This window comes from Gobius niger (genome assembly GCF_951799975.1).
Source record: "Gobius niger genome assembly, chromosome: 18".
Taxonomy (NCBI): Eukaryota; Metazoa; Chordata; class Actinopteri; order Gobiiformes; family Gobiidae; genus Gobius; species Gobius niger.
Genome location: NC_136869.1, coordinates 25946472 through 25973696, shown reverse-complemented (window position 1 = coordinate 25973696; position 27225 = coordinate 25946472). Strand labels below are relative to the sequence as shown.

The 27225-nt window shown below is 41.9% G+C and overlaps 1 protein-coding gene across 2 annotated transcripts in view; it reads right to left on the bottom strand.

Moving 5' to 3' along the window:
• LOC306977581 (RNA-binding Raly-like protein) overlaps positions 1-27225 on the bottom strand; it is a 316297-nt gene that overhangs the window by 155254 nt on the left and 133818 nt on the right. For both annotated transcript variants that reach the window (XM_079575973.1, XM_079575974.1), the window contains exon 2: positions 17548-17821. In XM_079575973.1, the coding sequence (XP_079432099.1) occupies positions 17548-17803 (256 nt within the window). In that variant the 5' untranslated portion in view covers positions 17804-17821. The remainder of the gene's footprint in view (positions 1-17547; positions 17822-27225) is intronic.

The following is a 27225-nucleotide window of genomic DNA, read 5'->3' as shown; positions in this document are numbered from 1 at the left end:
GCAAATGTTGACAGAGTTTTGTGGTCTGTACTTAAAGTCACACTGCGTAACTGTCATAGCAATAACAAGGAAGGAAAGGTGTTCAGCCCTAACGTTTTCGGGCTGTTAGCCGTTAGCCTGCTTGTACGATGTAACATTTCTGTAGCTGTTAGTGGGGGTGTTACGGTTCGGCTATAGATACAGATGGCATCTCTGGGTTCGCCCATATATGGTCGTGTTTGAAAACAGCTAAAGGAACAGGCCAGCGTTTTTACATACTGAGATATGTTCTTACCTTAGCTTTGACGAGTTCATTTGTACCTGTCTGGTCTCCACGCGTGCGCTCAGTCACGTAGACACAGCGCAGACGGAGTTAGCATTTAGCCTCTCCTCCTCTATAGCTCCAAACAAGGTGAAGATAGAAGCTACCAAGCTCTTCCACGTTTTCCCTATTTCAATATGGTTACGTGAAGTGTTCCACTACAAAGTAAAATACACAAAAGTAAACAATGTAGATTTTCTAAGCGGATAAAAAGGGAAACTTTATTCCATCCATCCATCCATCTTCTTCCACTTTTCCGTTGCCGGGTCGTGGGGGCAGCTGTTGGATCTGCTCAAAACACATTGCACCAGCCCCTTATGGCTCCTCCTGCAGGTGGTGGGTCCACAGAAGGACGGCCTCACGATTAACCGGGCCTGTTGGTCTCTCATAAGGGGCTTCTGAACTGCTCTTTGACACTACCAGGGGCACGAAGCACCCGACAACAGAGCTCCCAGAATCATTCGGGTGCTCAAACCCCTCCACCACGTTAAGGTGGCGGTTCCGGGAGGGGGGGAACTATATTGTAAAACGTAACAATACCAGGAGTAGTTTCGGCGTCCGCACAGTAAAGTGAAGATATTACTGCGCGGATTTCGAACTACTCCTGGTATTATTACGCCTTGTACTGAACAACATTCATCAAAATATAACTCCTAGCCTGATTTATTCACTTTTGAACCCAAAGAACAAGACTACATTTTTACAATAATAACTTGAAAAACAAATGTGAATGGACCTTACATTTAAACTCTCTCCCTCTTTAGGTTTTATCGCAGAAAGCACAGGCAATTTTGGCCACTTCGATTCATCTTTTCCTCTTCATATGTATGCCGGTAATCTACAGCCAAAGCCCATACTGCTGTCACTAAATGTAACGCTATACATCGCTGGGACACTTGCGCCGCGCCTCGATAGTGTTTCCGGCAGCCGGAGTGTAAGTGCGGGGCCTGGGGTGTGATGGGATTATGCCTGTGACCTCCTTCAGTCCAGAGAGCTGTTCAAACACAGTGCACTTCAGCCTCCACAGCAGCAGAACACTATTATATATATATCTATGGCTACAGGATGTGGGTGGTCCCCAGCAATCAGCCAGCCGAGACTCCAAATGTGATCCCAGACAGTGTCAAGTGCAACCAATACTGTTTCTTTCTTTCTTTTCATAGTAAAGGTTGCAATAGTGTACCCTTGCAGGAAACATGTAAGAATGGCAAGCACAGTCACACACACCTGTTAAAATGACTGTCAATAGGTTGTTTTGATCACAATTTGATCTTTTTGGGCTTATCCAATACATGTTCAACCAGAAATACTGTATTCTACGTTATAAAACCCCATCGGCACAAATTTTTTCTTGATAAACAATGTTGTATACCCTGAATATTTGTAGTCTTTCTGATTTAGAAACTGATGCCCTCCTGTGACATTCACTTTCCTTTTACAGTAAATAATACATGGTGTAATTACACATTATACAATTATAATATATAGTATAATTACACGGTAATTATACCGTGTATACACAGTAACACTTTATTTTACACTACCTTGATACATTGTACCTTACTAACTAAATTTAGTACAATGTAATGTGCTCTGTAACAATCTGTAATAACTTATGTAGTACGTACACAATGGAATAACTTAATACTTTGTAAGTACATAATGTAATAGGACACACGACCATTAGGGTTTGGGCTTAAGGTTAGTGTTAGAGTTAGAATTGTGTTTTATTACATGATGTACCTACAAACTACAAAGACATATTATTCCACTGTGTATGTAACCTATAGGTACAACTTATTTCACATTGTTACAAAGCACATTACATTGTACTAAATATAGGTACAATGTATCAAGGGTAGTGTAAAATAAAGTGTTACCGTGTAACAGTGTTAATTTTGACAACATATTTTATTTTAGTTTTAGTTTTAGTCTTTTGACTAAAATGTAATTTAATTTTAGTCGAGATTTAGTCAAAAAAAGCTTTTCAATTTTAGTCTAGTTTTAGTCGACTAAAATTGCATGTCAATTTAGTCGACTAAATTTAAGACTAATTTAGTCGATTTGCATTTAAAATATTAATTATAATCATATTTAATCAAGGTCCTCAACTTAATGGAGCTGCTCCCACATGAATAAAGCTCAGAGCTGATCCTTTGGCAGTGAATTTAAATGATCTGAGGCTCTTTCAGACGGTCAATAGAAGTTCGGATGATTTTAGTCTCTCCTTTTCATTTTTGTTTAGTCTCATTTTAGTCGACTAAAATATCTGGACATTTTAGTCATAGTTTTAGTCTCATGAGAAACTTTTAATTTAGTTTTAGTCCAATTTTAGTCGTCAAAAATATCTCTTTGACTAAAATTAAGACTAAATATTTTAGTCGACGAAATTAACACTGCCGTGTAAAGAGTCGTGTGTCCAAATTATTTACCAATTACCATTTATAAACCAAATGCCATTTGACATTTATTGAAGTGTTTAGATTGAAAAGTGCATTAACACAAAATATAACTAACTGGAAAACACAGGAGTGCAGGATAAAAAATGCCTCTAAACACAGGTATTGAAAGTATTGTGATAGCTGATCAAGTATTGATACTTGCTTTACTTTCCCATCCCTTTAAAAAAAAAAAAAATCACCTCTTTGTAAAAACCTTCTAAATATTGTTATGTCCAAGAGAAAAAGTTTAGTGGTGTCTGCATGGCTGTCCCCCAGACAGGAAATGCTACACCTACATTAGGCACTCAAAGAAAGGAATCCCTCACCCATTCACCCTCTCATTCACACAGCGACCAATGTGCACAGACACTGGAGGCGAGGAGGGTGAAGTGTATTGCCCAACGACAGTGTGCACCAGCAGGAGGCGGGATTCAAACCTCTGACCTTCAGATCACTTCCATACTTCCATTACACTGTCCATTACACTGTCATCTCACATGCATACCAAATATCGAGGGAGTGTCAAAGCCATTTGTGGGACATCTCAGACTCGTTTACGGCCAAAGCAGGCGGCACTGTGGGACAGTGGTTAGCGCTCAGGCCTCACAGCTAGAAGGTCTGGGTTCGACTCCCACCTGGACGGGGCCTTTCTGTGCATGCATGTTCTCCCCGTGTCTGTGTAGGTATCCTCCGGCTACTCCGGTTTCCCCTACCACTAAAAACATGTACAATAGGCCAGGGTGAATGAGAGTGTGTTTGAGCATGCACATGGGAGACGACGGATGGAAATTACGATCTGGTGTGGCTTGTTCATTAACATGCACTGTCTCGACCAAATAAACAAAATAAAAGAAAGTGTGGATGAGTTGAGTAAAACCAAGATATTAAAGCTGCTCTCGGCTCTTCCATTTTGCCGGACCAAAATGGTTGCATTCTCACATTGCATTGCTCGATGCACCACCTTCGAAACTGCGAGGTGTAAACACAAACATGTGCACAGATTACAGATGTTTGAAGCAGCAACAGTTAGCGGCTAACACAGTCTAGCAGAGTCTAGCATTAGCGCGCTAATCATGACAGAAGTTTACAAAAAGATCATGAACTGATAAACAACTGAGCGACCTGTTCTGAAGCAGCTGAAATCCTCATGAAATGTCTGTTTAATAATCCAATATCTACAGGAGCCGTCAGATCATTTTTGTAATAATCGTTTCTTTTATAAAGCACAGGCGTTCAGACAAAAATACATTTTTCATCTGTAGAGTCTGGTGGTTTCCAGCCCATTGTAGTTGGGGCAGAGTCATGTTTGGGGACCAAATGTAGACACTGGACCAGAGTCAGTGTGGACGAAGTGCCCACAGTCCCACCACAATTACAAATCATACTCAGTGCAAATTGGAAAACAATGTCAATAGATCAACATTGTCTCACATAAAGAAGCCTCCTATAATCCCGCCCTGTAATGAAGCAATATTCACTTTGCCGTGGATGAAATTGAAGGCGCAATCATCAGGCAGGTAATGGGGAGCTTTAATGAAACATTTTTCGAAGCCTATAAGACAGACACTCGCTTGAGGTCATCGCTCAGCTCCCAATCATTACGTGGATGATTCATTCCTTTGCCATGTTAATACAGAAATCATCAGCTCGGGCGGATGAGACCAAGGGTGTGCGTAATTGTCAATTAAGCCGGCGTCTGCGAGCCGTACCCGCCGTCCCGCCAACGCCTACCATCTCCCAGATTGAGCGATAACCGCGGGGGCAGGCTGGCCTCGCTTAACGAAGGTGGGGCCCGAGAATGAAGTCAAGCGACGGGAGACACTTCCCATTACGTCTGCCTCCTCAACCACAAAACCCGGCCATCACAAGCGGGGATTCCAATGATTGGTGGGCAATTCTAAACGGAATCACGGACGCTGTTTATTATTATTATTATTATTTGGGATTGCGAGAGCGCGCCGAGATTCCTCAGACTCCGACTTGAGCTGAGTGGCTTTTAATATCGGATGTGTTTTGAAGTTGTGTTGGCTGATTACGGCATCCATAACAGCGGATATCGAAGGTTTAAGAGCAGGGACGGCCGTTTGGCAGGAGAACCTCGTAACGCGCTCGCTTTATGGAGGTTTGAAAATGAATTACTGCAGGGGAACTTGGCAGAAATTGCGGGAGGAAGGTGTGAGTTGGGTTTTGGCCAAATGTTTGTTGAGAAGTCGAGATGGGGGTCAAGTGTCAAGCAAATGGGACACTATGGTAGATTGAATGGGGAATGGAGTAACTTACAGTATCATAACTACGTCTGCAGTTTTAGGTTTTGAATGGAATCCGTGAGGTAAGATTCTTTACAGACAATAAGCAGTGGAGAATTATAACTCTCACTGTCTTCCCAGTTCTATTGTATTACTTTAAAGGGCTGACTCACACCTGGAGCACATGGCTACTTAATATGTGCCAACAAAAGGACGTACTTTAGCTCCGATTACAGCTGTTAGACCGAGTTCATTCTTTCCTTACTATAATGACGTGTTTAGCAGACGGAAACCCTCCTCAGTGAGTGTATTCATAAACTGCCGTAGACATTAGCACTAGCCGTGTTAGCATTAGCGAGTGTGATTTATCTATGATGGAGGCACGGTTATGGCTACAGCATGAGTCAATACGGTAAATAGTGATGTAAATGAATGACCAGGCGACAGAGTGATACTGACAGTCACAGTGACCGACTGCTAACCAACAAGCAGGACGACCTTAAGGGGAGATGCTACAGGCAAAACACAGTTTTCAGGTTTTGGGCTAGCCTGGCCTTAGCCATCCGTAAACTCCAGTCAATTATAATTTCCCTACCTGTACATCTGGGTCTGATCTCAGTGGCCGCGTTACATCAAGCGAGCGGGGGAGGCGGGTGGGTGACGTCAAGCATTTGTGCTGCATTTGCTGGTTGTAGTTTGGCAATGGCGGCGGATACGAAAGAAATTGAAGCTCTTCAATTGATTCTGGGATGTGCAAGGAATGTTCCCAAGAGTGATGATAGAGTTATGATAGCTGCTTCACTCACTGGGGCGCATTACATACGTCACGACCAAACGCTAGCGAAAATCAGATCCAATCGTTCCAAAGGAGTTCACCCCTCCCACCTGATAATGTAGCTCAATTGTGAAGATCCAGACCCTTGGACGATATGAGGGTATAGTAAAACCAGGCTAGTTTAGGGCCAAATTGGTCTCTGAACAAATAAACTTCACCTGGAAATAAAAAATATACCAAATCTTCACAATAACATGTATATCACATTTAGTTTATTTGTTTATTTGAGCAGTTGAAATTCTGCTCAAAAGGAGTGGGCCGAGGCAAAAGCTTACAAACGCCCACCCCGAACATGTATATAAATTGCACTGATTGATCCATAAATCTATGGAGAAACATAAATCTATGGATTTATGGGAAATCATAATTTCAAGGGCCATTTCCTCAAAAAGCATTTTTCTCTCATTGGGGGAACAACATCTCGATGTCAGTATATAGTTTATTGAGTTTTGAATGTTAAAAACCAAGGCATTGAAACAAGGAATTGAAATTTTTACATTTTTTTTCACACAAAAAAACAGTTTATTTTAAAACTAAACAAGACATGCAAAATCTGCCCTGAAAAAGTCTAATATATGAACAAAATAAAATCATAAATTTGAATCTGGCTCAATCCATTATTGAGTTTTCGTCGGCAGAAAAATGCAAATTTTTTGGCATTTTTAGGCATAAAACACCTTATTTTTATAAGAACACATAAAATGACAGAAAACGTGCAATACATTTATTCTTCATATTTATTGAAGTAATCTACAGCAGAAGTTTCAAACTGATGTCTTTAAATTTAAAAACATTCCCTATTCACCTGCAGTGTCTCGCCTTAAGCTTTTTCTCCTCCGCTTAAAGGGAAAGTTCCTCAGGCTCCAGCTCAGTGCTTCTCTTTTCTTTGAAAGACTATGAGGAATTCAGGAATTCAAACCATATTTTAGTATTCAACATTTCCGTGGAATAACTATTCAAAAATATCTGGCATCCCCGTGAAAAATGTGTTGTGCTACCGTAGTCCTCATACTGCCAATGCAAACAGAAAATTACAAATAACATAACAGGGAAGTTAGGGTAGAAGTCACAAACAGAGCAGTTCAGTTCTCTGGAGGGCCACCCTGCTTCACTTCACTGTCACAGACTCGCTATCATCACTAATATTCATGTCATCGTCAATCAGAATTCAAGAAAGTTATTCTGGGAGCTAGAAACGAGTTGGGGCACCAGCTACACTCAACTATTTTTTTATTTTATTTTTTACATTTCTCCAGCCATCTTTAAAGGGACTATACAGAGTTTAAAAATGTTAAAACTAAGTATTTTCATCCCCCTACATGTTCCAGCCTCTAAACTGCCCCTAAAATCCAGCACTGTCACTCAAAAAGTTGTTACTTCGGGTCAGAAGTGCCGTCATGCACGAGCTTAAAGGATCTGCATCCTGCTATTTTAGCCATTCCAAAGTTAAGTATAGGCATTTATATGATATATTGTACCTCTACCACTATGGAGCACTCATTTTTGTGATAAATTTAAGTGTTTTCTGGAGGTATTTTTCAAACCCGGAAGGCCAAACGCTTCGATTCAGTTAACTCCGCCCCCTCTCTCCGCACATACAACTTTACCGTAATATAAATAAACAGCAATAAGTGAAGATACTTCACAATGCAGTTATAAGGAGTTGACATCTGCAACACAGCTTCATAAATGGCTAACACACACATGCTAATATGCTAACACACACAAGCTAATATGCTAACACACAAGCTAACCCGCGTTTGGATTGACTCACCGCTCTGGTTCATCGCTGTTTACATTATGGGACTGGCGTTGGTTATAAAAGTTAATCCACTTTGATTCTGGTGAAGGTTCACCAAACATCCATCAGAGACAGTCACAGAAAAACAATATTTTGGTGATAGTCGCTGAATCCCGGAGAAAAAAACAACTTCTGACGGGAGTGGCCTCTTTAGGAAGGTTGAATCATAGACTGTATATACTCCTGTCCTCGTTGCCAAACGCGCTTCTCTTTCTCCGTGACATTATCGTTAGGTAAGAATAAAGAACAGGTGTGTCCAGAGTAGGTTTTAATGAGCTCCATCTTCAGCTGCAGCGCAAACATGACTGATCTGTTCAGACGCTCAGGGATTGTGTTTGTTTTGGCCACAGCTGACCTGGAAGCACCTCGGGCACATCCTTTCTTTTTCTTTTTCTTTTTTTTTTACTTTTCCTTTATTTATTTATTTATTTCTTACAACAGAAATAATGAAAAGGGTGGTTCACAAATTAAAATCAGGCCGTAAGCATAGAATTAAGACATTGCATTACAGACGTCGAGCACTTCCGTTCCGCTGTGTCGACACAACTGAACAGGTCAGTCGTTCACCAGGAGATGGCGGTGCAGCTGCTCTCCGGGGGTGTTTTTGAAAAGGAAATAGCATAACAACATGGCTAAAAGCTCCAAAAAGTCGATTTTGCATGATATAGGACCTTTAATATAGAAGCTGCAGTTACACATAAGACCTGAGGTGGCAGCAGTGAGCATAAAGTGACCAACTTCCATCCAGTCTCTTTAAGCATCTTTTAAATAAAACAAACAGGGTTTAACTTTCATAACAGTGACGTCTTAACTGTAGAAATGACGAAGCCTCCGTAAACCCAAACTGGTGGAAGTCGTTCAAACAACTGTCGGGAAACCACAGCTGAACCAACAACCCCCGCCTGCGACACACCGCCTCGACATCAGATACACAACACATGATTGTAATGCCATGCAAATCCTCCGCTGGTCAAACACGCCGCAGTTTACATACAACATGGGTGTTCTTGTTCACACGGCCAGCGCAGAGGAGAAAGATCGTGTGTGTTTTTAACCTCTACGCATAAACTGCCTGACTTAGCCTTCGTATTTCTAGTAGCATTCATTAAAATAACGTTTAGATCGAAATAGTACGTTTGTTTCTAATGGTGCGATGAACAGCAGTTACACTTTAATTATACTAAGTTTGAAAACAGTGAACAGTAAACATGCTGATCATCACCAGGAGGACTGATCTGAGAGGGTTCTGTAAAGGAGTCTGGACGGTCAAAATCAGGTTTGTGATGAGGGTTTTAGCATCATAAGATGGTTCAAACCTGATCATGTGAGTAATGTGATGAAATGGCACTTGCTGGTATGAGCATCTCTGACCCCATCCTTTTGTATATTTCTGGTCTTACAGTCGGCCGAAGCAGATGTGTTTTTCAGAAACACATACATCTACAGGTCGGTGGGGAGTCCTTGGGAGTCAAGTGGAGGAGTTCAAGTATCTCGGGATCTTGTTCACGAGTGAGGGACGGATGGAGCGTGAGATCGATAGACGGATCGGTGCGGCGTCAGCAGTGATGCGGTCGCTGTATCGGTCTGTCATGGTGAAGAGGGAGCTGAGTCGGGGCAAAGCTCTCGATTTACCGATCGATCTACGTTCCCACCCTCACCTATGGTCATGAGATCTGGGTCGTGACCGAAAGGACAAGATCGCGAATACAAGCGGCCGAAATGAGTTTCCTTCGCAGGGTGGCTGGGGGTGAGGAGCTCAGTTACCCGGGAGGAGCTCGGAGTAGAGTCGCTGCTCCTTCACGTCGAAAGGAGCAGCTGAGGTGGCTCTGGCATCTGTGTTCCAGGCATGTCCTAGTGGGACAAGGCCTCGTGGAAGACCCAGGACACGGTGGTGGGACTATGTCTCCGAGCTGGCCTGGTGTCGCCTCGTGGTCCCCCCAGAACAGCTGGAGGAGGTGTGTGTGGATCGGGAAGTTTGGGCATCTCTGCTGAGACTGCTGCCCCCGCGACCCGGCCCCGGATAAAGCGGAAGAAAATGGATGGATGGATGGACATACATATACATATACACATAAGTTCACATGACGTCACAACATTCTAAACGGCCTAGTGTTTCATATTAAGTCGGTGCAGCTTGGAAGTCTATTGTGGTAACTATGGCAACGGTTAAAAATACTGAATTAATGACTTGGTTTGGTTAATATCTCTGTAACGGCTGAACTTATCCACATGAGACAAAAACAGTCACGAAGTTAAACATCACTCTGAGCACATATGAACTACAGTCACATGACTGACGGATCATGAGGTGAATGAGGCAGGTTTGTCAATCCGATCACTTCCAAATAATCATCAAAGAAACATTCAGAGATTTATTTCCTAAACATTGTTTCTCCCGTTTAAATTAAATTTGATTCCAACTGGCATTAAATCTTAATTTCTTGAAAACCAATGACAATGTTCCATTATTTCTAATACATAACTTTGTCAAGAACACAAAGTATTCTGGTCTAAAACTCTGCAGCTGCGGTTTTGGCAGAAATTGTCCAAAATATTTTGTTCAAAAGTTGCGTCCAATTCTGAATATCAAAATGTCCCCTCATTCGTCTTTATGAGGGACACATGTTAACAATAAATATAAATATGTGCGGATTTGTTGCGATTGTGGCATTGAAATACAGGTGCTCGTCATATAATTAGAATATCATGAAAAAGTGCATTTACTTCTGTAATTCAACTTAAACTGTGAAACTAATACATGATATAGACTCATTACATTCAACGTGATATATGTCAACCCTTTGTTTGTTTATCATTTTGATGATTATGGCTTACAGTCCATTTTTAATATATTCAAATTTTCAAGATTCAATATTTTTAATTTGGGTTTTTTACAAGCTGAGCCTTAATAATCAAAATGATGACAAATAAAGGCTACAGATCACACTTAGCAGGTAATGCGTCTATCATATGATCGTTTCACAGTTTAAGTTAAAGCATTACATGTTGCTTGCTGCTGCCTGTACAAACCCTGCTCCAACATGACACACTACAATGTTACACAACCTATCAACAGGTCAAGCAAAAACAGCAACACTCACACCTGCAAGTGCTATGAACAACAGAAGGAAATAAATGAGTTATTCATAATTAACTCCCTAAGATCGGTGAATTCGATGTAAGAAATGGACTTGTTTTGATTTCAGAAAGAATCTTGAGAAAGTGAAGCCTTTGTGTAAGACGCCCCTGCTGGGCTTCCATACATCATGCTTGGGGAAAGTAGTTTTGTTGCATTTCTGTCTGGAATATGTGATTGAACACCGTTAGCTAAAGTGCACACAGAGGCTTTTTGACACTGAACACTGAGCTGTGTCCATGTTACGCACCATTTCCACAACCACACACAAACATCTCTCAAACATTTGCCTCGCAGCGGTGAGCAAAACAAATGTAAATGGCAAAATAAATAAAGAAAGAATAGAAAGAATATCTCGCATCTCCAAAAGACGCCCACACATTGCGGCAATCAATGCCCAGCACAATGTAGCAGCCGCTCGCACCACGAGAGACAGTTCCATACTGTGTTTTACTGGTTTACTGATGCTGCCACACAAGCCAAGCACACAGGAGTTGTTTTTGTCATATTTTGCGTGATCCTGCACGTTGCACCGGACTATTTTGGTGGTTTTCAAACTTTTCACACCAAGTACCTCGTCACAAAGTATTTGGCCTCCCATCACAAGAGTCTGGTTCTCACTCAGTTACTCAGACGACCGTGAATGAATCAGCTCTTTTGAACGGCTTGTGAAAGGAGTCGGATTCTTTTCTTTCTGTTTTTGAGTCAGTTTCATACGGATTTACAAACAGCAGCGCAGGCGACACCAGGGGAAGCCCTTTTGCACCAGAGATCGTTTTCATACATCTTTTCATACGCTAGCACTGCAAATGAGTCAAACTGTGCGCCTCTCCATGATGAGGTCTGGAATAATCCGAGTTATAGGCCTGTGTGCAGTTACTCAGGTGTAAGTTCAAAGCTTAACATTGACCATCGTTGGTATGTGCTGGAGAAGGGTTTGCACAGTGGTCACACTCTCCCATCATCAGAAGGGCTGGGCACCGTTACATTTTTAATTAAATATTTGTTATCTAGAATCAGAAAACAGAACAATAATTGGTATCTTGCATACAAAGTGTTTGCCTGAGGCCGTCCCTTAAAGGTCCTATATCGTGCAAAATTGACTTTTTGGAGCTTTTAGTCATGTTGTTATACTATTTACATCTTAAAAAACACCCCCAGAGTGATTTTTAGCTTCATTCAAGCAGTTCTCAACAATCCTCCTGAATCCTGATCCCAAACCAATCAATCGAACTTTATTTATTTGCGCACCCCTGAACAGATGCACTGAAAGCTATGAAGGAGCTCTTTCTAACCTACTCTGGACACACCTGTTTTTTTTTCTTACCTAATGATAATGTCATGGAGAAAAGCACGTTTGGCTACGAGAGGTGCAGGACTTTTCTCAACCTTCCTAAAGAAGAGGACACTTGCCAGAAGTTGGAATTTCTTTCTGTGTTTTTCTGTGACTGTGACAAAGTGGTTTAGCTTTTAGAACCAACATGAGTAAACACCTGATGGAGCGGCCGGGACAGAGCGGTGGGTTAATCAAAACACGTGCTAGCGTGTGTGTTAACGTGTGTGTTAGCGTGTGTGTGTTAGCCATTTATGAAGCTGTGTTGCAGATGTCAACTCCTTATAACTGCACTGTGAAGTAACTTCACTTATTGCTGTGAAATTCATATTTATTTTACTGCTAATGTTGTATGAGCAGATTCGCTCGGAGAGAGGGAGGGGGGTTAACTGAATCGTTGCGTCGTGTCTTCTGGGTTTGGAGAATACCTCCAGAAAATACTTATATTAATCACAAAAATTGTAAAAAAAAAAAAATTGTACTCCATACGGATAGAGGTACAATATATCATATTAATGCCTATACTTTACTTTGGAATGGCTAAAATAGCAGGATACAGATCCTTTAAGATTTGAGGCGTGGTTTGCTACAATGAGCGCCTACTGCATTTCCTTCACTTTCTTTTTACATGAATGTCATGTGCAGGACAAACTATTTCTCCCACTGTGAGTTAAACACTGTCCACGTTCCAAGAGGCAGAAAGAATATATTGAGAATTGAAATGGTCAGGAGTTTAGAGGTAAGACGTTAAAGAGGTTGGGGGTCGTGCCACATACTGCGCCAAATATGAAGCTGAAGATTACACAAAGTCTGCACAAAAGTCTAGTCTCCAGTCTGCGTTTGGAAACACAATGTATTTGTGTTTCTAAACGCAATTTCTTGAAAAAATGTGTTGACGGTGAAAGAAATCAAATGACTTTGTTCAATGCTGTTCTTGAATCCAACAGGCATCAAAACTTGGTCTCGAATGATACAATATTTCCAGTATCTGCTTTATTTGAGTGTCTTTTATTGTTTGTTTTCCCCCTGACACCAGACTGGTATCGTTCAACGGTACCCAGGCCGAGTCATCAGCACAAGACCGGACTCAATGCCACAGCGAACGTGTGCTGTAATCAAAGCTAAAGACGCTACGCCTGAATATTAGAGCGCGTGACCTTCTCCTGTGGTGACTTTTTTTTTCACATTATGAAGAAAAAAAGTTGAATGAATTCTCCTGGTTTTAGTCAAATTGCTTTCACTTTGAATACTCTCTTTCAAACAACCGCCTTTGACACATTTTCATAGCTTTAATTTAAACGGCTCCACTCTTCCTACAGAGAGCCCAGAAACTATTCAGCACTTTTCCTCCATCCTGGGGGAAAAAAAATATTTAAAAAACGACTGAAGACTTCATCATGCATTACTTTAAGCTCGAAACGATAAAATAGCGATACAAAGGCGTCCAAAAAAAAAAGTCTTTTCACAAATTCCCGAATAAAACATTACAAGGCGTCTTTAACTAAAACTGCGAGCTCTGACACACTTTGGCGAGTTTCTCAGTGTAAAATCTGTTCACTCATGGCGAACCCTTAGTTCTTCCAAAAAGGGCCGTGACAACAAACCCAGACACTTAAGCGTTCGGGGAGCCCGGGGACCGTCGGAAACTGCAAGCACACCAGAGAGAAAGAGGCTGCGGGCGTCTGGTGCTCCCGGGAGAGGACGACTATTCCGCACAGTGACAAAGCTGTTAAGTAAGTCGGAGTCGCGGGGATGAAGTTTCATGGAGCGTGATGTAAAGTAGTCGACGAGATGCTCCGCGGTGGAAGGGAAGAACATGAACTACTTTGGGTCTTATAACACGCACTTGGGTCCGGCCACAAATACGGAGCCGTTTCACTCCAATCCGTTGATCGTGAACTCTTGTTACTTTGTCCTTTTCTGTTCAGTTTATTACAAGACGCAGACAAAATCAATCCATAAAACGTCAACATAAGAATTAATTAAGCTCTAAACCGACACCTGAACCAAATTACCTACATCTAAAAGCTTCTTGAAAAAGGGGTCAAAAACGAGGATGAAAAAAGCAACAAAAAGGGATGACAGTGAAGTAAATAAATGACAAAACTCAACAAAAAAGTGGCAAAAAATGAGATAAAAAGAGCGTGAACAAATTGATGACGCCGACGCAAGGAAAACGATCAGTTTTGTGGGGCTTAGCTTTCAAATGGCCTGTTGGCTGTAAGCTCCAGTCAAGAAACGTCTAGATTTGGGTGAAGCTGATCTGGAGGAATTTCACTTGTCAATGCTGCAGGTTGTATGGTTGATCATGTACTTGCAGGAGGATAAATGTTATTCATAAAAACATCAACATCGAGCTTCTAGGAAATGACAATAAACCTGAACTGATGACCTCTAACAAGACTTATGTAGCTCATGTCTGATAGTAATGTGAACTAATGTGTGTAAGCAATGAATATGTGCCCTTTTTAATGTAAAATGTATGCATTTCTAAGTTAGTAAAAGTAAGGTAAGGTAGTTTAAATTAGAGTAGGTAAGGCTAGTTGGTCGGTAATAGGTATTTCAGGTTATTAATGTATTAATGCATGTTTGTGTTTTATCTTGGGCCCCATATATAAGCTAAATGTTGCTTCAAGGGAGTCCCATTTATGATTATTACGTAAACAGACGCCTGCTGCAGTGGCTGTGCATGCGCCTGGTCATGGACATTATGGTGATACTCCATCATAGAGTTTTGTAACTGGGAAGTAGAAATGAGCTAATGTAATATCTAATGTGAAACTGACTTGAAATGCTTTCCTAATGTACTTCATCCTCCCTATGGGGAATGTAAGCCGCTGAGTACATGTGTTGGTGTTCCAGTCATGTAAGTTTCATGCATGTTGCAGACACTAAGTCTTGTCTACTCAAAGAATAGAGTATTTTGTTGTTGTGGCTACAGTCCTCATATTGTATCACTGTGAAATGCAAATGTTTATTACGTTGAATGTGTGGTATGTGTTTTGTTTGTTTGTTTACTTTATTGTCCCCGTAGGGAAATTTGTCCTCTGCATTTAACCCATCCTTCGATGCCGCTGGGGCAACCCGTAAGGAGCAGTGGTCGACGGCAGTGCCGCGCCCGGGGACCCATCTCCATGATGTGGAGCCAGGCTAAGTGCTAGGGCTAGGTGTCCATTAGCTTTCTCCCTACTCCAGCAAAACTGTGTAATAACTGCCCCTCCCGGAACCGCTGGCTTCACGTGGTGGAGGGGTTTGAGCGCCCGAATGATCCTGGAGCCCTGATGTCGGGGGCGTCGTGCCCCTGGTAGGGTCTCCCAGGTCCGAGGTGACGGGTCAGACAAAGAGCGGTTCAGAAGCCCCTTATGAGAGACCAACAGGCCCGGGTTGAATAGTGAGGCCGTCCTTCTGTGGACCCACCACCTGCAGGAGGAGCCATAGGCCAATGTGATTTGGGCAGCTCCAACAGCTGCCCCCATGACCCGGCAACAAAGAAGTGTTAGAAAATGGATGGATGGAAGAAGAAGAAAAGTAAACTGCTCAAATAAACTAAACCTGCAAACACCACTTTTTCTGCACTTTTAAACTTTTTTGTTTTGTTTGTTTTTCAACCCATGAGTCTTTTGGGCTTCGACCTTCCCAAAAACACAGATAATAATAATAATTTCAAAATCAGTAATAACTAGTTCATTCATAAGACAAAGCAAGAAATCTAGTAAAAACAATATTTGTATCTCGTCTGCCAACCAAACAAACCCATCCATTTAAACCTGGCTCGATCCACGCTGTGTTGCACGCGTGTTGTGAGCTCTTGATAAGGAGACAAACACGTATGAACAAAACCAAACCACAAACAGCTCATTCATTTGGCCTATTATGGCAACGTCTGAGCTTTTGTGCATGCTAAGTTGTGTACAATATTTAGCTTTACTTAATAAGCACATGTTGCTTTTACAAGCTGCCAAGTAACAAGGAGCTAATTAGCCAAACAAATCTGGAACTGTCGGAGGGTGTTTGGAAATGGATAAATAAATGGAAGTATAAGGAGTAAATAGGAAAGTGCAGTTTCATTTGGTCTTGTGTCTTGTGAATTAACAAATAACCGAGAGAAATGAAAGAAAGCAGACTTGGAGAATGCACCACGCTCGACAAACACTGCTATGGTCAAAATATAGTTAATTAAGCCTCTCTCGCAGCGCACAGAGCATTAGCTTGGAGCTATTCTGGTGCAGGGGTAGATGCGATATCGGGTCGGTCACAAAAGCAAGTAGCCACCATCGGTTTGGTGGTTTTAAAGGTGTAGGTTTCGTGTAAAGGCTATGAATTTGAATGACAAATTCACACAGGGACACATCAGGGAGCAACTACTTTCCTTCCTGTTCTACGACATACTTCCTAAAATGCATCCAACATGACTTTATGCGAACATCTTGTTGACATTGAAGCCATTGAAGCCAATCCCAAACAAAACAAACACCTCATGTTTTGGATCGAAAAGTAGGCCAATGAAAAGACCAGATCAAAGGTCAAAGGTCCTCATCGTTAACAGGCGAACATTCCACGGTGGTATCTATGGTAGCTTTCAAACGGCTAAATGATTTGTCTTTTTTGATGTTGTGTCGGTCTGTGCCTTCTATCTGAGATTATACCATCACATTCTATTCTAACGTTTCAGATAATGTCACCAATTACCAGACTCTGATTGGGTTTCGCACAATGGCTTTGTCTGCCGTTTACTTTGAATCTCTAAGCTGCCAACATTTGACCAGAGAAATGGTGTTATTAGCGTCTCGTGACTGCCAAAAATCAGCTTCTCTTCTGACATGACGTGAACGATTGGCACCTCTGATAAAACTGGGAGCTTCGTAACTTTGCTTTCGGCTTTGTTTAATCTGTAAACCAGAATGGAACATTTACTTTGTGTCATAGTTAGCTCATCAAGTGCCACTAGTTCTTTGTTTTAGGCTACATCAGTATTTCTTTCCTTTTTATTTGACACCCAGCATGATGACTGATGGCAGAGCAGTTCTGTTACAATCTGGGCAAAGACCAAAAGCTTTTTTAATTTATCCAGAATACAACAGGTATGAATCAATTGTTATAAATAGACACATTCTGCCATATTTTTGGCAAACGTCAGCAAAGTCCATAGAGGTACATCAGTCAAAACAGTATTAAAATGCAAACAAACTACAGCCATGCTAGAGATCACAATACCATCGCTCCTTTTAAAACAAGACATTTGATGTGGTTAACACAAGTCCCATGCCTATTAAGGGAAGCCGATTTAACTTTATCTCAAGTTCCGCACTGTCAACAATGTTGCCCAGAGTTATGGTCAAGCAAGTGTGAAAAAGAAAGAGAGGACATCCAAACACATGAGCAAAAACACAGGCAAAAAGACTTCCAGAATGGTGTCAAAATTGCCGGCAAAAAGTAAAGGAAAGCCTCACTCACCGAGAGGTTGCCCCGCGATGACCCGGGCGTTCTCCCCCGACACCGCCGCCCGTGCGTTCCTCTCATTGATGTACTGGACGAAGGCGTAGCCCTTGTGCACCGAGCAGCCCACGATCTTCCCGTACTTGGCGAAGATGACCTCGATGTCGCTCTTCTTGACGATGGCCGTGTTGAGGTTTCCGATGAAGACTCTGGAGTTGAGCGAGCGCGGGTCATTCTTGTTGGTCACGTTGCTGGTCTGGGTTTTACCAGTCATCCTCCTCGGCTGGCCCTCCTGGGAGAGACACAGAGGGAGGGGGTGTTGTTTTAGCGGAGCCGTCCGGCTGAAATGCTGGGGTGACAACACAAGGTTAGTGCTCGGAACGGATCTCGGTTGAGTGGCTAACCGGTTCAACAGTTTCCCCCGAACATTGCCCAGTTGTGTCACGATTACTACAGAACTTGTGGATGTGTCCCATTCGTTTTTAAGGGTGTTTTGGACATGTCGGAGCACTATGTGGTTCAGTCTGTGATCTCATGTACTGTTTACAAGCGCCACACCATAAACCACATGACAACAATCATAGAAATCACAGAAACGCTGTTAACCGTCTGAGTCTATTCTTACAAATGCATTCGTTTGTGAACGACTTCATGGACCTGCTTGAATTTAGCATTCTATCAATCTTCTGCAGACATTGTTGCTGGAGGTCGCCATGTTGATCCCATGTCACGCTTATTGACACCCAATCAGGACAATAATGATAAAGTGTGTGGTTACGTTGTGGTATGGCATCGCCCATTTGGCTGGATACAGGACGTGACGCTACTTAGGGTTGACTGATTCCCATTCAAGTGAATGGTGAAGCCAGTCCCTTTATTAAAGTATGGCGAGGTATAACATGTCAATTTTATGGCATTTATATGAATCCTGTGGTTCCTCTATCATTAATATATTTAATGATGATGATGTCTAGTGGACATTGGTTGTGTATTAACCCCTCAAAAAAGCAGAAACTCAATACTGTATTTAGACCAGATTCATTTAGATTCACCTACGCATGTATCTTTCTTTGGCTTTGATTACTGTGCTGAACTCTGTTCCTACGAAGAACTTTGTGTGTCAGATGCTCATATAAAAAAGATGAATTGAATTGAATTGAAGAATTTAGCTCAGAGGCCACTCAAAAGATCTGAACATTCATGAATGATTTCTACCTAAGGCTTAGAAGGATTTCTTCTAAAGCTTTGATATCACCTAAATGTGGTTAATGGATTGACAACAGTTGAAAACACCTGAATCGTTCATAATTCACTGTCTGATGACTACATGCTAATGGTATAGGAAATATAGACTGAACAGTCAAACGAACTCTGAAAAGTTTCCCGCCATAGCCGGCTTGCTAACTGTCCTCATACTATGCTAAGATTGAATGCCACTTGCCACTTCTCCTTTTTATTTCTATGGCAACAATCAGATGTTCGTCAAACTTATTCCCATGACAATGGGCATCAAGCAATCAGAACTCTGTCAATATGCTGATGTTTTGCGGAGAGGCTGATGTGTAGTTTCGCTAGGGATATGTTCTCTCATTTTGACGGACAGGGTCAGAAAAAAAATCCATCATGAGCTGCTTTTATCCATCATTAATCCATCTCTTATTAAATGCATAAACCATTATTTATGTGAGGAAATAATCAGAGATAGGCGATATGCACAGGAGCGTCACATGACTTTTGAAAAAATAAATAGCTCAAGATTCCATGGCAGGCAGTGAGTTACTGGTGCACAGTCACAGCATCATGTTAAAAACATCACGTTAGGAGCAAAGAATTCCCCGTGCTCTTCACGGTAAGTGTTTTTGTCTTGAAGCTAATGGACAACACTAATTAAAAATAAAAATGTCAACACTATTTTGAACAAGCAGCACAAAATAATCGGCCTGTCTTTAGTATAAATACATTTTAGTTGTTTAATTTTTGTGGTGTTGTTTTTTGATACTCGCCGTCCTTCCTCAAAAAACACAGTCAAGAATTTACATCCAACGTAAAACGTTTTTAACACGTAACGACTGACTTTGGATCAGTTTCTGTCGGTGATGTTTTCTTGAATCATTCATTGACTTGTGCAAGACAGCGCTAATTCTTAATGGGAAAATAGCAAGAGAGGAAGAAGCACGGCCGGCGGGGATCGCACTCAGAAGTCATGTGCCATTTACATGCATAGAGCCTCTCGCAGGATAAATCAACTAACCCTAACCTGATATCTGAACAGTATCACAGAACATGAATTTTGCAACAGAAATATGGTAAAACGACTTATTCAGAGCATCATCTGCTCATCAATATTAGGGCTCATATTTCACGGTCACAAAAGCATGTTGGAGCTTATTACTCGCATTTCCTCAGTTTTAAAGGAACCGTTCTCTGTTTTTCCACACTGAGATATGTTCTTACCTGAGCTTAGACGAGTTGATGTGTACCTGTCTGGTCTTTGTGCCCGTGGAAGAGCTTGGCTGCTTCTAGCCCGTTTGGAGCCATAGGAATACATTGGGAGAGGCCAAATGCTAACAACATCTTTGGTCTTTTTGCATGGCTGAGGGCACACACAAAGACCAGACAGGTACACATCAACTCATCTAAGCTCAGGTAAGAACATATCTCAGTGTGGAAAACGGTGAACTAATCCTTTAACATAATGTTTAAGAAACACAGAGGGTGAACCGTTCGCTGTGGGGCAATATTCAACAGTTCATGTGTCCTGCACTGCACCCTGGCTAAACTTTGTGCTGCACCACGCCTCCTTTTCTTTCTTCTCTCTCTGTACTTTACGGATTTATCCAAGTTAATGTGCTCTCGGCACGGTGGCTGAGTGGTTAGTGCTCTTGCATTACAGCTCAAAGGTCCCAGGGTCAGTCTCCAGCTGGGGAGTGTCTGTGTGGAGTTTGCATGTTTTCTATCTCCAAAAACATGCTGGTCAGGCGTTACACCCCGGCCATTCTGACACTGAGCAAACCCTAACCCTATAGTGGAGTTTACAAACTAAGCCTAACCTTACCTTAGCCCTAACCTTCAGGATAGTGGAGTTTATAAACTAACCCTAACCTTACCGTAGCCCTAACCTTAAGGACAGTGGAGTTTACAAACTAACCTTAACCTTACCTTAGCCCTAACCTTAAGGATAGTGGAGTTTACAAACTAACCTTAACCTTACCTTAGCCCTAACCTTAAGGACAGTGGAGTTTACAAACTAAGCCTAACCTTACCGTAGCCCTAACCTTAAGGATGGTGGAGTTTACAAACTAAAGCTAACCTTACCGTAGCCCTAACCTTAAGGATAGTGGAGTTTACAAACTAACCCTAACCTTACCTTAGCCCTAATCTTAAGGATAGTGAAGTTTACAAACTAAGCCTAATCTTACCTTAGCCCTAACCTTAAGGATAGTGGAGTTTACAAACTGAACAGGCTACGCTCAAAGCTATTGTTGACATAGACGTATCAAAAAGTGTTGGATTAGCGGGTTGTCACAATGGTTGGTCCACAGTGGCGGCACACAGAGTCACAACGGCTCAGGACACAACAAGCAATTTCGTTGTATAATTGTGTAATGACAATTAAGTGATCTTCTTCTTCTCGGCTCCGATGTGAGCGTGCATCATGCTGGCACTGTTTAGTTGGCGTGCCAAAAGCGAACTGAAACCACGTGGCGTTCACGTTACGTAGCAGCGCTTTAGAGAGAGCCAAAAGGTTGCACTCGGAGACAGAGCAGTGCTGCGTTTGGACTTTCATTTCAGTTTGATTTTCAATCCATCAAAAGGACATACGGCCTTTAAAGATTAAAGCTCTGCCAAAGCTTAAAATATTCTGTAGAATTTCCAGGTTAATGTATGCGCGTGACCGAGGAGAAATGCATAGAGACAAAGGCTTGACTGCACAAACAGAGGCAGGAGAGATTCACCTCACTGTGGCTACCTGTGTCAGTTCTTTTGTAGATTGATAGATTAGAATCAATTGTTTAATGGAAACTCGTCACTCCCTTTATCTGGAACTCCTGCAGCTCCAGGTAGAGCTGGTTTATGGTGATTAGCCCTGGTTTGATACTCCAGCATCAAATATACTGAACGCACCGGTCAGCCAGTCAGGACGCTTGGGACAGCTGCAGCGACGTGGACGGGTGGCCTCGGTGCTGCTATAATCCGAATTGTCACCTTGCATCAAAATACTGTGATGTGAATGCTAAGATTGGTTTGTCAATTAGCAGCATGACAAAACAGACAACCAACACCTTCAGTCTCCCTTTCCCAAGATACTTTCCATTTCTATCTCGTCACCGTTACATTATCGCCATAAAAAAGAGTTACTTTGTTATCGTCTCTCATTGACTAAAACAACACTGATACAAACGCATCAAATCTGTTATTATTATTCAGACCAAGCAAACCTGGCCAGTGACATTTCAATGACGTGAACAGAGTAATATATACAAACACAAACTCAGCTTTTTTTTTTTCTGGGCCAAACTCAAAACGTCTTTTAAGGCACTTATGCAAATCAGTTGAAAATGCCACACATCAGTTCCCTACAGTATATGAGCACAGCTGCTGAAGATGATTTCATAAGCCATATGTTATAGATGAAGAAAACGTGAACAAATAAAAAACAAACCTCTCCATAATCACAAGGAAATAGTCACCGTTTCCTAAATGTTGTATCTGTTGTGCTCAATAGATATAAAGTATAGTATTTACTCTTACTTTTATAACTTACAATAATAGTAAATAGCACACAAAAAAGCATTCCTTTTTTTTTTACTTGATTCAGTTTGCCTCTTCTTTCTAGGAATTTTCCATCTTAAAAGAGATTTTCAATATTGTCGGCTGAAATTCACTCAATAATCTCTTTTCTATCATGAGCTGCTCACCTCTGCTGAAAATATTCCACTTCATTCTTGAAAACTCCAAGCTCAAAATGTTGGAGTTTAACATTTAGTATCAGCAGTAGACAATATTTCACATCTAGACCCATATGTGAGCAGACTAGCAATCGGTGGGTGATCGCAATGGGTTGTGTACCAATCCTGTGTGTCAACAGGGTAAGATCAGCATCACAAGACTTGGAATCGCAATAGCAACCTTCAGTAATCTCGTGTCTCCATCTGACCGATAGCAATGAGCATAACGCGTCTAAATCTTCAAACGTGAAGGCTTTCTCCAGGGTCTGCGTTCAGTCGGTGGTGATGCGGGCTCCAGTTTTCATGTGGAAAAGCTGTGAGTGGACGACCTGACACCGCGAGGAGGCAAGTTTCCTTTGTGTGAAGCCGATTTTGTAGCTGTCAGAGGGAATGCCGCGCTATCTCAATAACCCCATTGTTGAACTGCGAGCGCTCCCCTTTCCTTTTCCACGGATCCTGTGAGACGTGGGCAGAGAAGTCTTGTTTCGCTGTTGTTCTCTGCGCTGTCGACTTATCAGAGCGATAGCCTCGGCCTTGATGGTAGTGACTTCGCTGCAATTATTTCGGAGTGACCCCTACATAACCTAAAACGTGAGCCGCTATCTTCAACAGCTAGCGTAGCATTTTGCAGAGAATTGGTCGCGTACAGTGAGAACCAGATGTTTACATACGCTTTATAAAAAGACACATTTCTCACTGTCTAACATGAAACCAGAATTACCTTGTTTTAGGTAAATTAGAATTAAAAAAAAAAAAATTCTATTTGCCAAATACCAGAAGAATGAGAGATGTTTTTGTTACTTTTTACAAGGTCAGAAGTTTACATACACTAAGATTACTATATATTTGGGAAAGCCCAGAAAACGATGTCATGACCTTAGAAGCACAAGTCTGGTTCATCCTTGGGTAGTTTTAAGACACTTAAAGGTGCCACATTCATTGGCTCAAACAATGATGGAACTGTCCAGTCATCATACAGATCAGAAAGAAGGCGGGCTCTGTGTCCCAGAGATGCACGTGCTGTGTCTGAAATGTGAAGATCAACCATAGACTGTTAAAAAGAATAGACGACTGCTCCTCACTCCTCCCCGTTTACCACAATGACCACACTCGAGGGGGAAATCATGGCGGATTTACAGATTCCACCTCCGCAGCTCTGACAAAGCATATTCCTAAAAAGGGCATAAGGGCGGGATCTTCACTGTAAACTCCGCCCTTGTGTGACGTATAGTTCGCGCAGCTCCAAAGCTAACAGTCCGACCCTCATCAGTGCAAGATTTCTAAAATGTTTCTTACAAAAACCCGCCTGGTGCCTTTTATTGTAACTAACCCAGCGTTATCACAGGAGGAATATCTACCTGTATCAAGTTCCCAATAATTAGGCACCAGGCTCTGAAGTTGTTTTTAACGTGTCTAAAGTCCATTGTATTCCAATGGGGAAATAGCAGCGATATGGAGGAACTACAGCAATGGTCATTAAGCAGAGCAGCCAGTGGGCATTAATATATACCCAAGAACAAAAGCAAAAGACCTGGTGAAGAAGCTGAACCTGGTAAGAGTTTGTCATTATCAAAACAAGTCCTGTACCAACATGGGCTGAGAGGGAACTCTGCCAGGAAGAAGCTCTTACTCCAAAAGAAACAGAGACAGATTGGAGTTTGCAAGACTTTTTGGAGGCATGTCCTGTGGTCTGACGGAGAAAAAAAAACATATTTTTTTTGGCCACAATGACCATCGTCACGTTTGGAGGAAAAAGCCTGAAACCATCCCAACTGTGAAATTCGGGGGGGCAGCATCAAGCTGTGGGGTTGTTTCGCTGCGGGAGGGACTGGTGACTTCACAAAATAGATGGCATCATGAAGAGAGAACACTATGTGGAAATATTGGAGCAACATCTCAAGACATCAGCCTGGAAGCTTGGGCACAGATGGGTCTTCAAACGGACAATGACCCAAAGCATTATCTGTTTTATACTCTGACATGAAAACGATGTTAAGGGAGGAAACTAGCCAAAAATCCCCTCTTCGACCACTGCGTGAAAAATCAATACTTCCAGCTGGTAAAAACTGAAAACACACTCTTCTTTATACTGCTGTCGCTTTTCCCTTTTATAACTACATAATGAAGTGATTCAATTGAAATAATTAAATTCTGTTTTGTTTAGCTATTTGTTCCACGCGTCCTAATCCTCTTAGACATTTTCGTGTGGGATCCCATTAGAAACCATTTTAATAACCGTACATTACATTATGTGCATTGTGCTGTCAATATAAAAGAAACGCCGTACATTCAAATATCGCCCTCCTTTGTGGCTTCGTCCCTGACACGCGGCGATAACAAATCTGCCGCTCCGAGACGCGCCAGCTCAACGCCTGATTCAGTCCTGTGTAAACAGGATTAGTAACCAAGGTAACAAATGTACATTCTTACAGACAAAAACAACGTTAGCCGAGTCCATTTTGCTCCTCGAGAGTTTCGACAAAGACGTGATGGAGGGTGTTCTGCGTGCCCCTATTACAGCGAGCACTTTGATCGTGAATGGTGCTGCGGTTATGGGCGCGCACGGGGCTATTACGGTCTCGGATTAGGTCTAAGATGGAGAGGCAGGATGCACTTGGGAACACTGCACCGGTCAGGAGGTCAGCTACTGAGATGATCAGAGGAAGAGGACATAGAACAATGGACATGTTTAGAGTGTAGAAAGTTAATACACTGCGTTCCAAATTATTATGCACATTGTATTTCAGTGTCAAAAAGGTAAAAAAAAAAATGAAACTCATGGATGGTATTGTTTCTTAGGGCTCTTTGAATCACTGACATGAATCTCAGAGACCTGGGATTATTCGTTTTCAGGTTAAGCCCAGTTAAGGGAAAAACTACTGAAAAAGGTTGTTCCACTTTATTGCAGATCATCATTTTCAAGCAATATGGGAAAAAAATAGGATCTCTCTGCTGATGAAAAGCGTGAAATAGTTGAATGCCTTGGTCTAGGTATGAAAACCTTCGATATTACATGAAAGATTAAGCGTAATCATCGTACTGTTAAGAGATTTGTGGATGATTCAGAGCACACTCGGGTTTGTGCAGATAATGACACAATGAAGACGGTTTCTGCCAGATTCTGCCAGCATCAGATTAAGAGAACAGATGCTATAAAGCAGCATACAGGTATTTGAAGCTGCTGGTGCCTCTGGAGTCTCCCAAACATCAAGGTGTAGGACCCTCCAGAGGCTGCAATTGTGCATAAACCTTGAAGACTCATTTTCAAACAGTCTTGTTCACTGACTGCCGTGTAACCCTGGATGGTCAGATGGATGGAGTAGTGGATGGTTGGTGAATGGCCACAACGTCCCAACAAGGCTGTGACGTCAGTACGGAGGGGCTGGAGTCATGTTTTGGGCCAGAATCATGGTGAGAGAGCTGGTCGGCCCCTTTAGGCTCCCTGAAGGTGTGAAAATGACCTTTGATAAATATGTGGAGTTTCTGACTGACCACTGTCTTTTATGCTACAAAAAGAAGATCCGTGCTTTCCCGAACAAAATCCTCTTCATGCAGGACAGCGCACCATGTCCTGCTGTAAAGAATACCTCTGCATCACTGGCTGCTATGGGCATAAAAGGAGAGAAACTCATGATGTGGACCCCCTCCTCCCCTGACCTCAACCCTATTGAGAACCTTTGGAGCCTCAAGCAAAACATCTGAGGGTGGGAGGCAGTTTTCATCCAAACAGCAGCTCTGGGAGGCTATTCTCCATCCAAGTTGAAAGGATTTAAGAATTTTGTTTTATTGAAATAGCTTTTGATTTCAGTAAGTATGACCTCCTAATGCTACAAATTCAACAATTTACCATTTTTAGTTAATTACAAGCTTTAAAATGTATTGAAACGATGAGTTGCATAATAATTTGGAACAGTAGATTTTGAGGTTTTTACTATATTTATTTTTTGAAAAAAAAATACTGTTATCCCTGGGAGATTTAGATAGACGGATATCACTAACATCCCTTTCATCACCAGTTTCCCGTGTCATTTCTCATTGCAGTTTTGTCCTCAGTTGATAAGGCGTTGAAAGGCATTTGCTGCTCCCACAGACTGGCTCAAAAACACGGCTTTCTGAAGAAGACCTTGAACACAATTCACGACTTTCTACACAAGCCCCCAAAACAATGCTTTCTCCTGCTTTTTGCCCAGGACATTCTCATCAGTATTTGTTGTTCACGGCACAAATGAAGCAAAGCAGTTCTGAGATACTAAGGTTTCAAACCACTCATAGAACAAACTGGGAATGGGTCATTGTTTTTTGCTATATGAACAACTCTATATCGACTTCCCATTCCAAAGGGACAATTTCAATTCTTCCAAGTCCCTTCGTTAGTGCCAAAGCCTTTTTTTCAGGAAATCCCACCAGGTTTTAAAGTTGGCAGAGGTACTCAGTGCACAAGTGTTAGAAATGGCTCCCGGTCACTTGGCAACAATGCCCAAATTCTGATTTAACTTGGCAAACATCACCTTTGGCTCCGGAGATGGGACTTGGTCAAAATGTCAGCCGTTTTGGTTTTGTCTCCCTGGATATTTAAACATTCTTGTTTAATCTAATCTAATGCACACAAGCTCATTTCAGGACCACATTTATGGATTTTCTGGGATGTACTTACGATATCACCTTAAATAATGATATGGATACTTGTTACGTGACATTAGTACTTCTTTGTAAACATAGTAGCAATGCAAGATGGGAAGCACGTTTT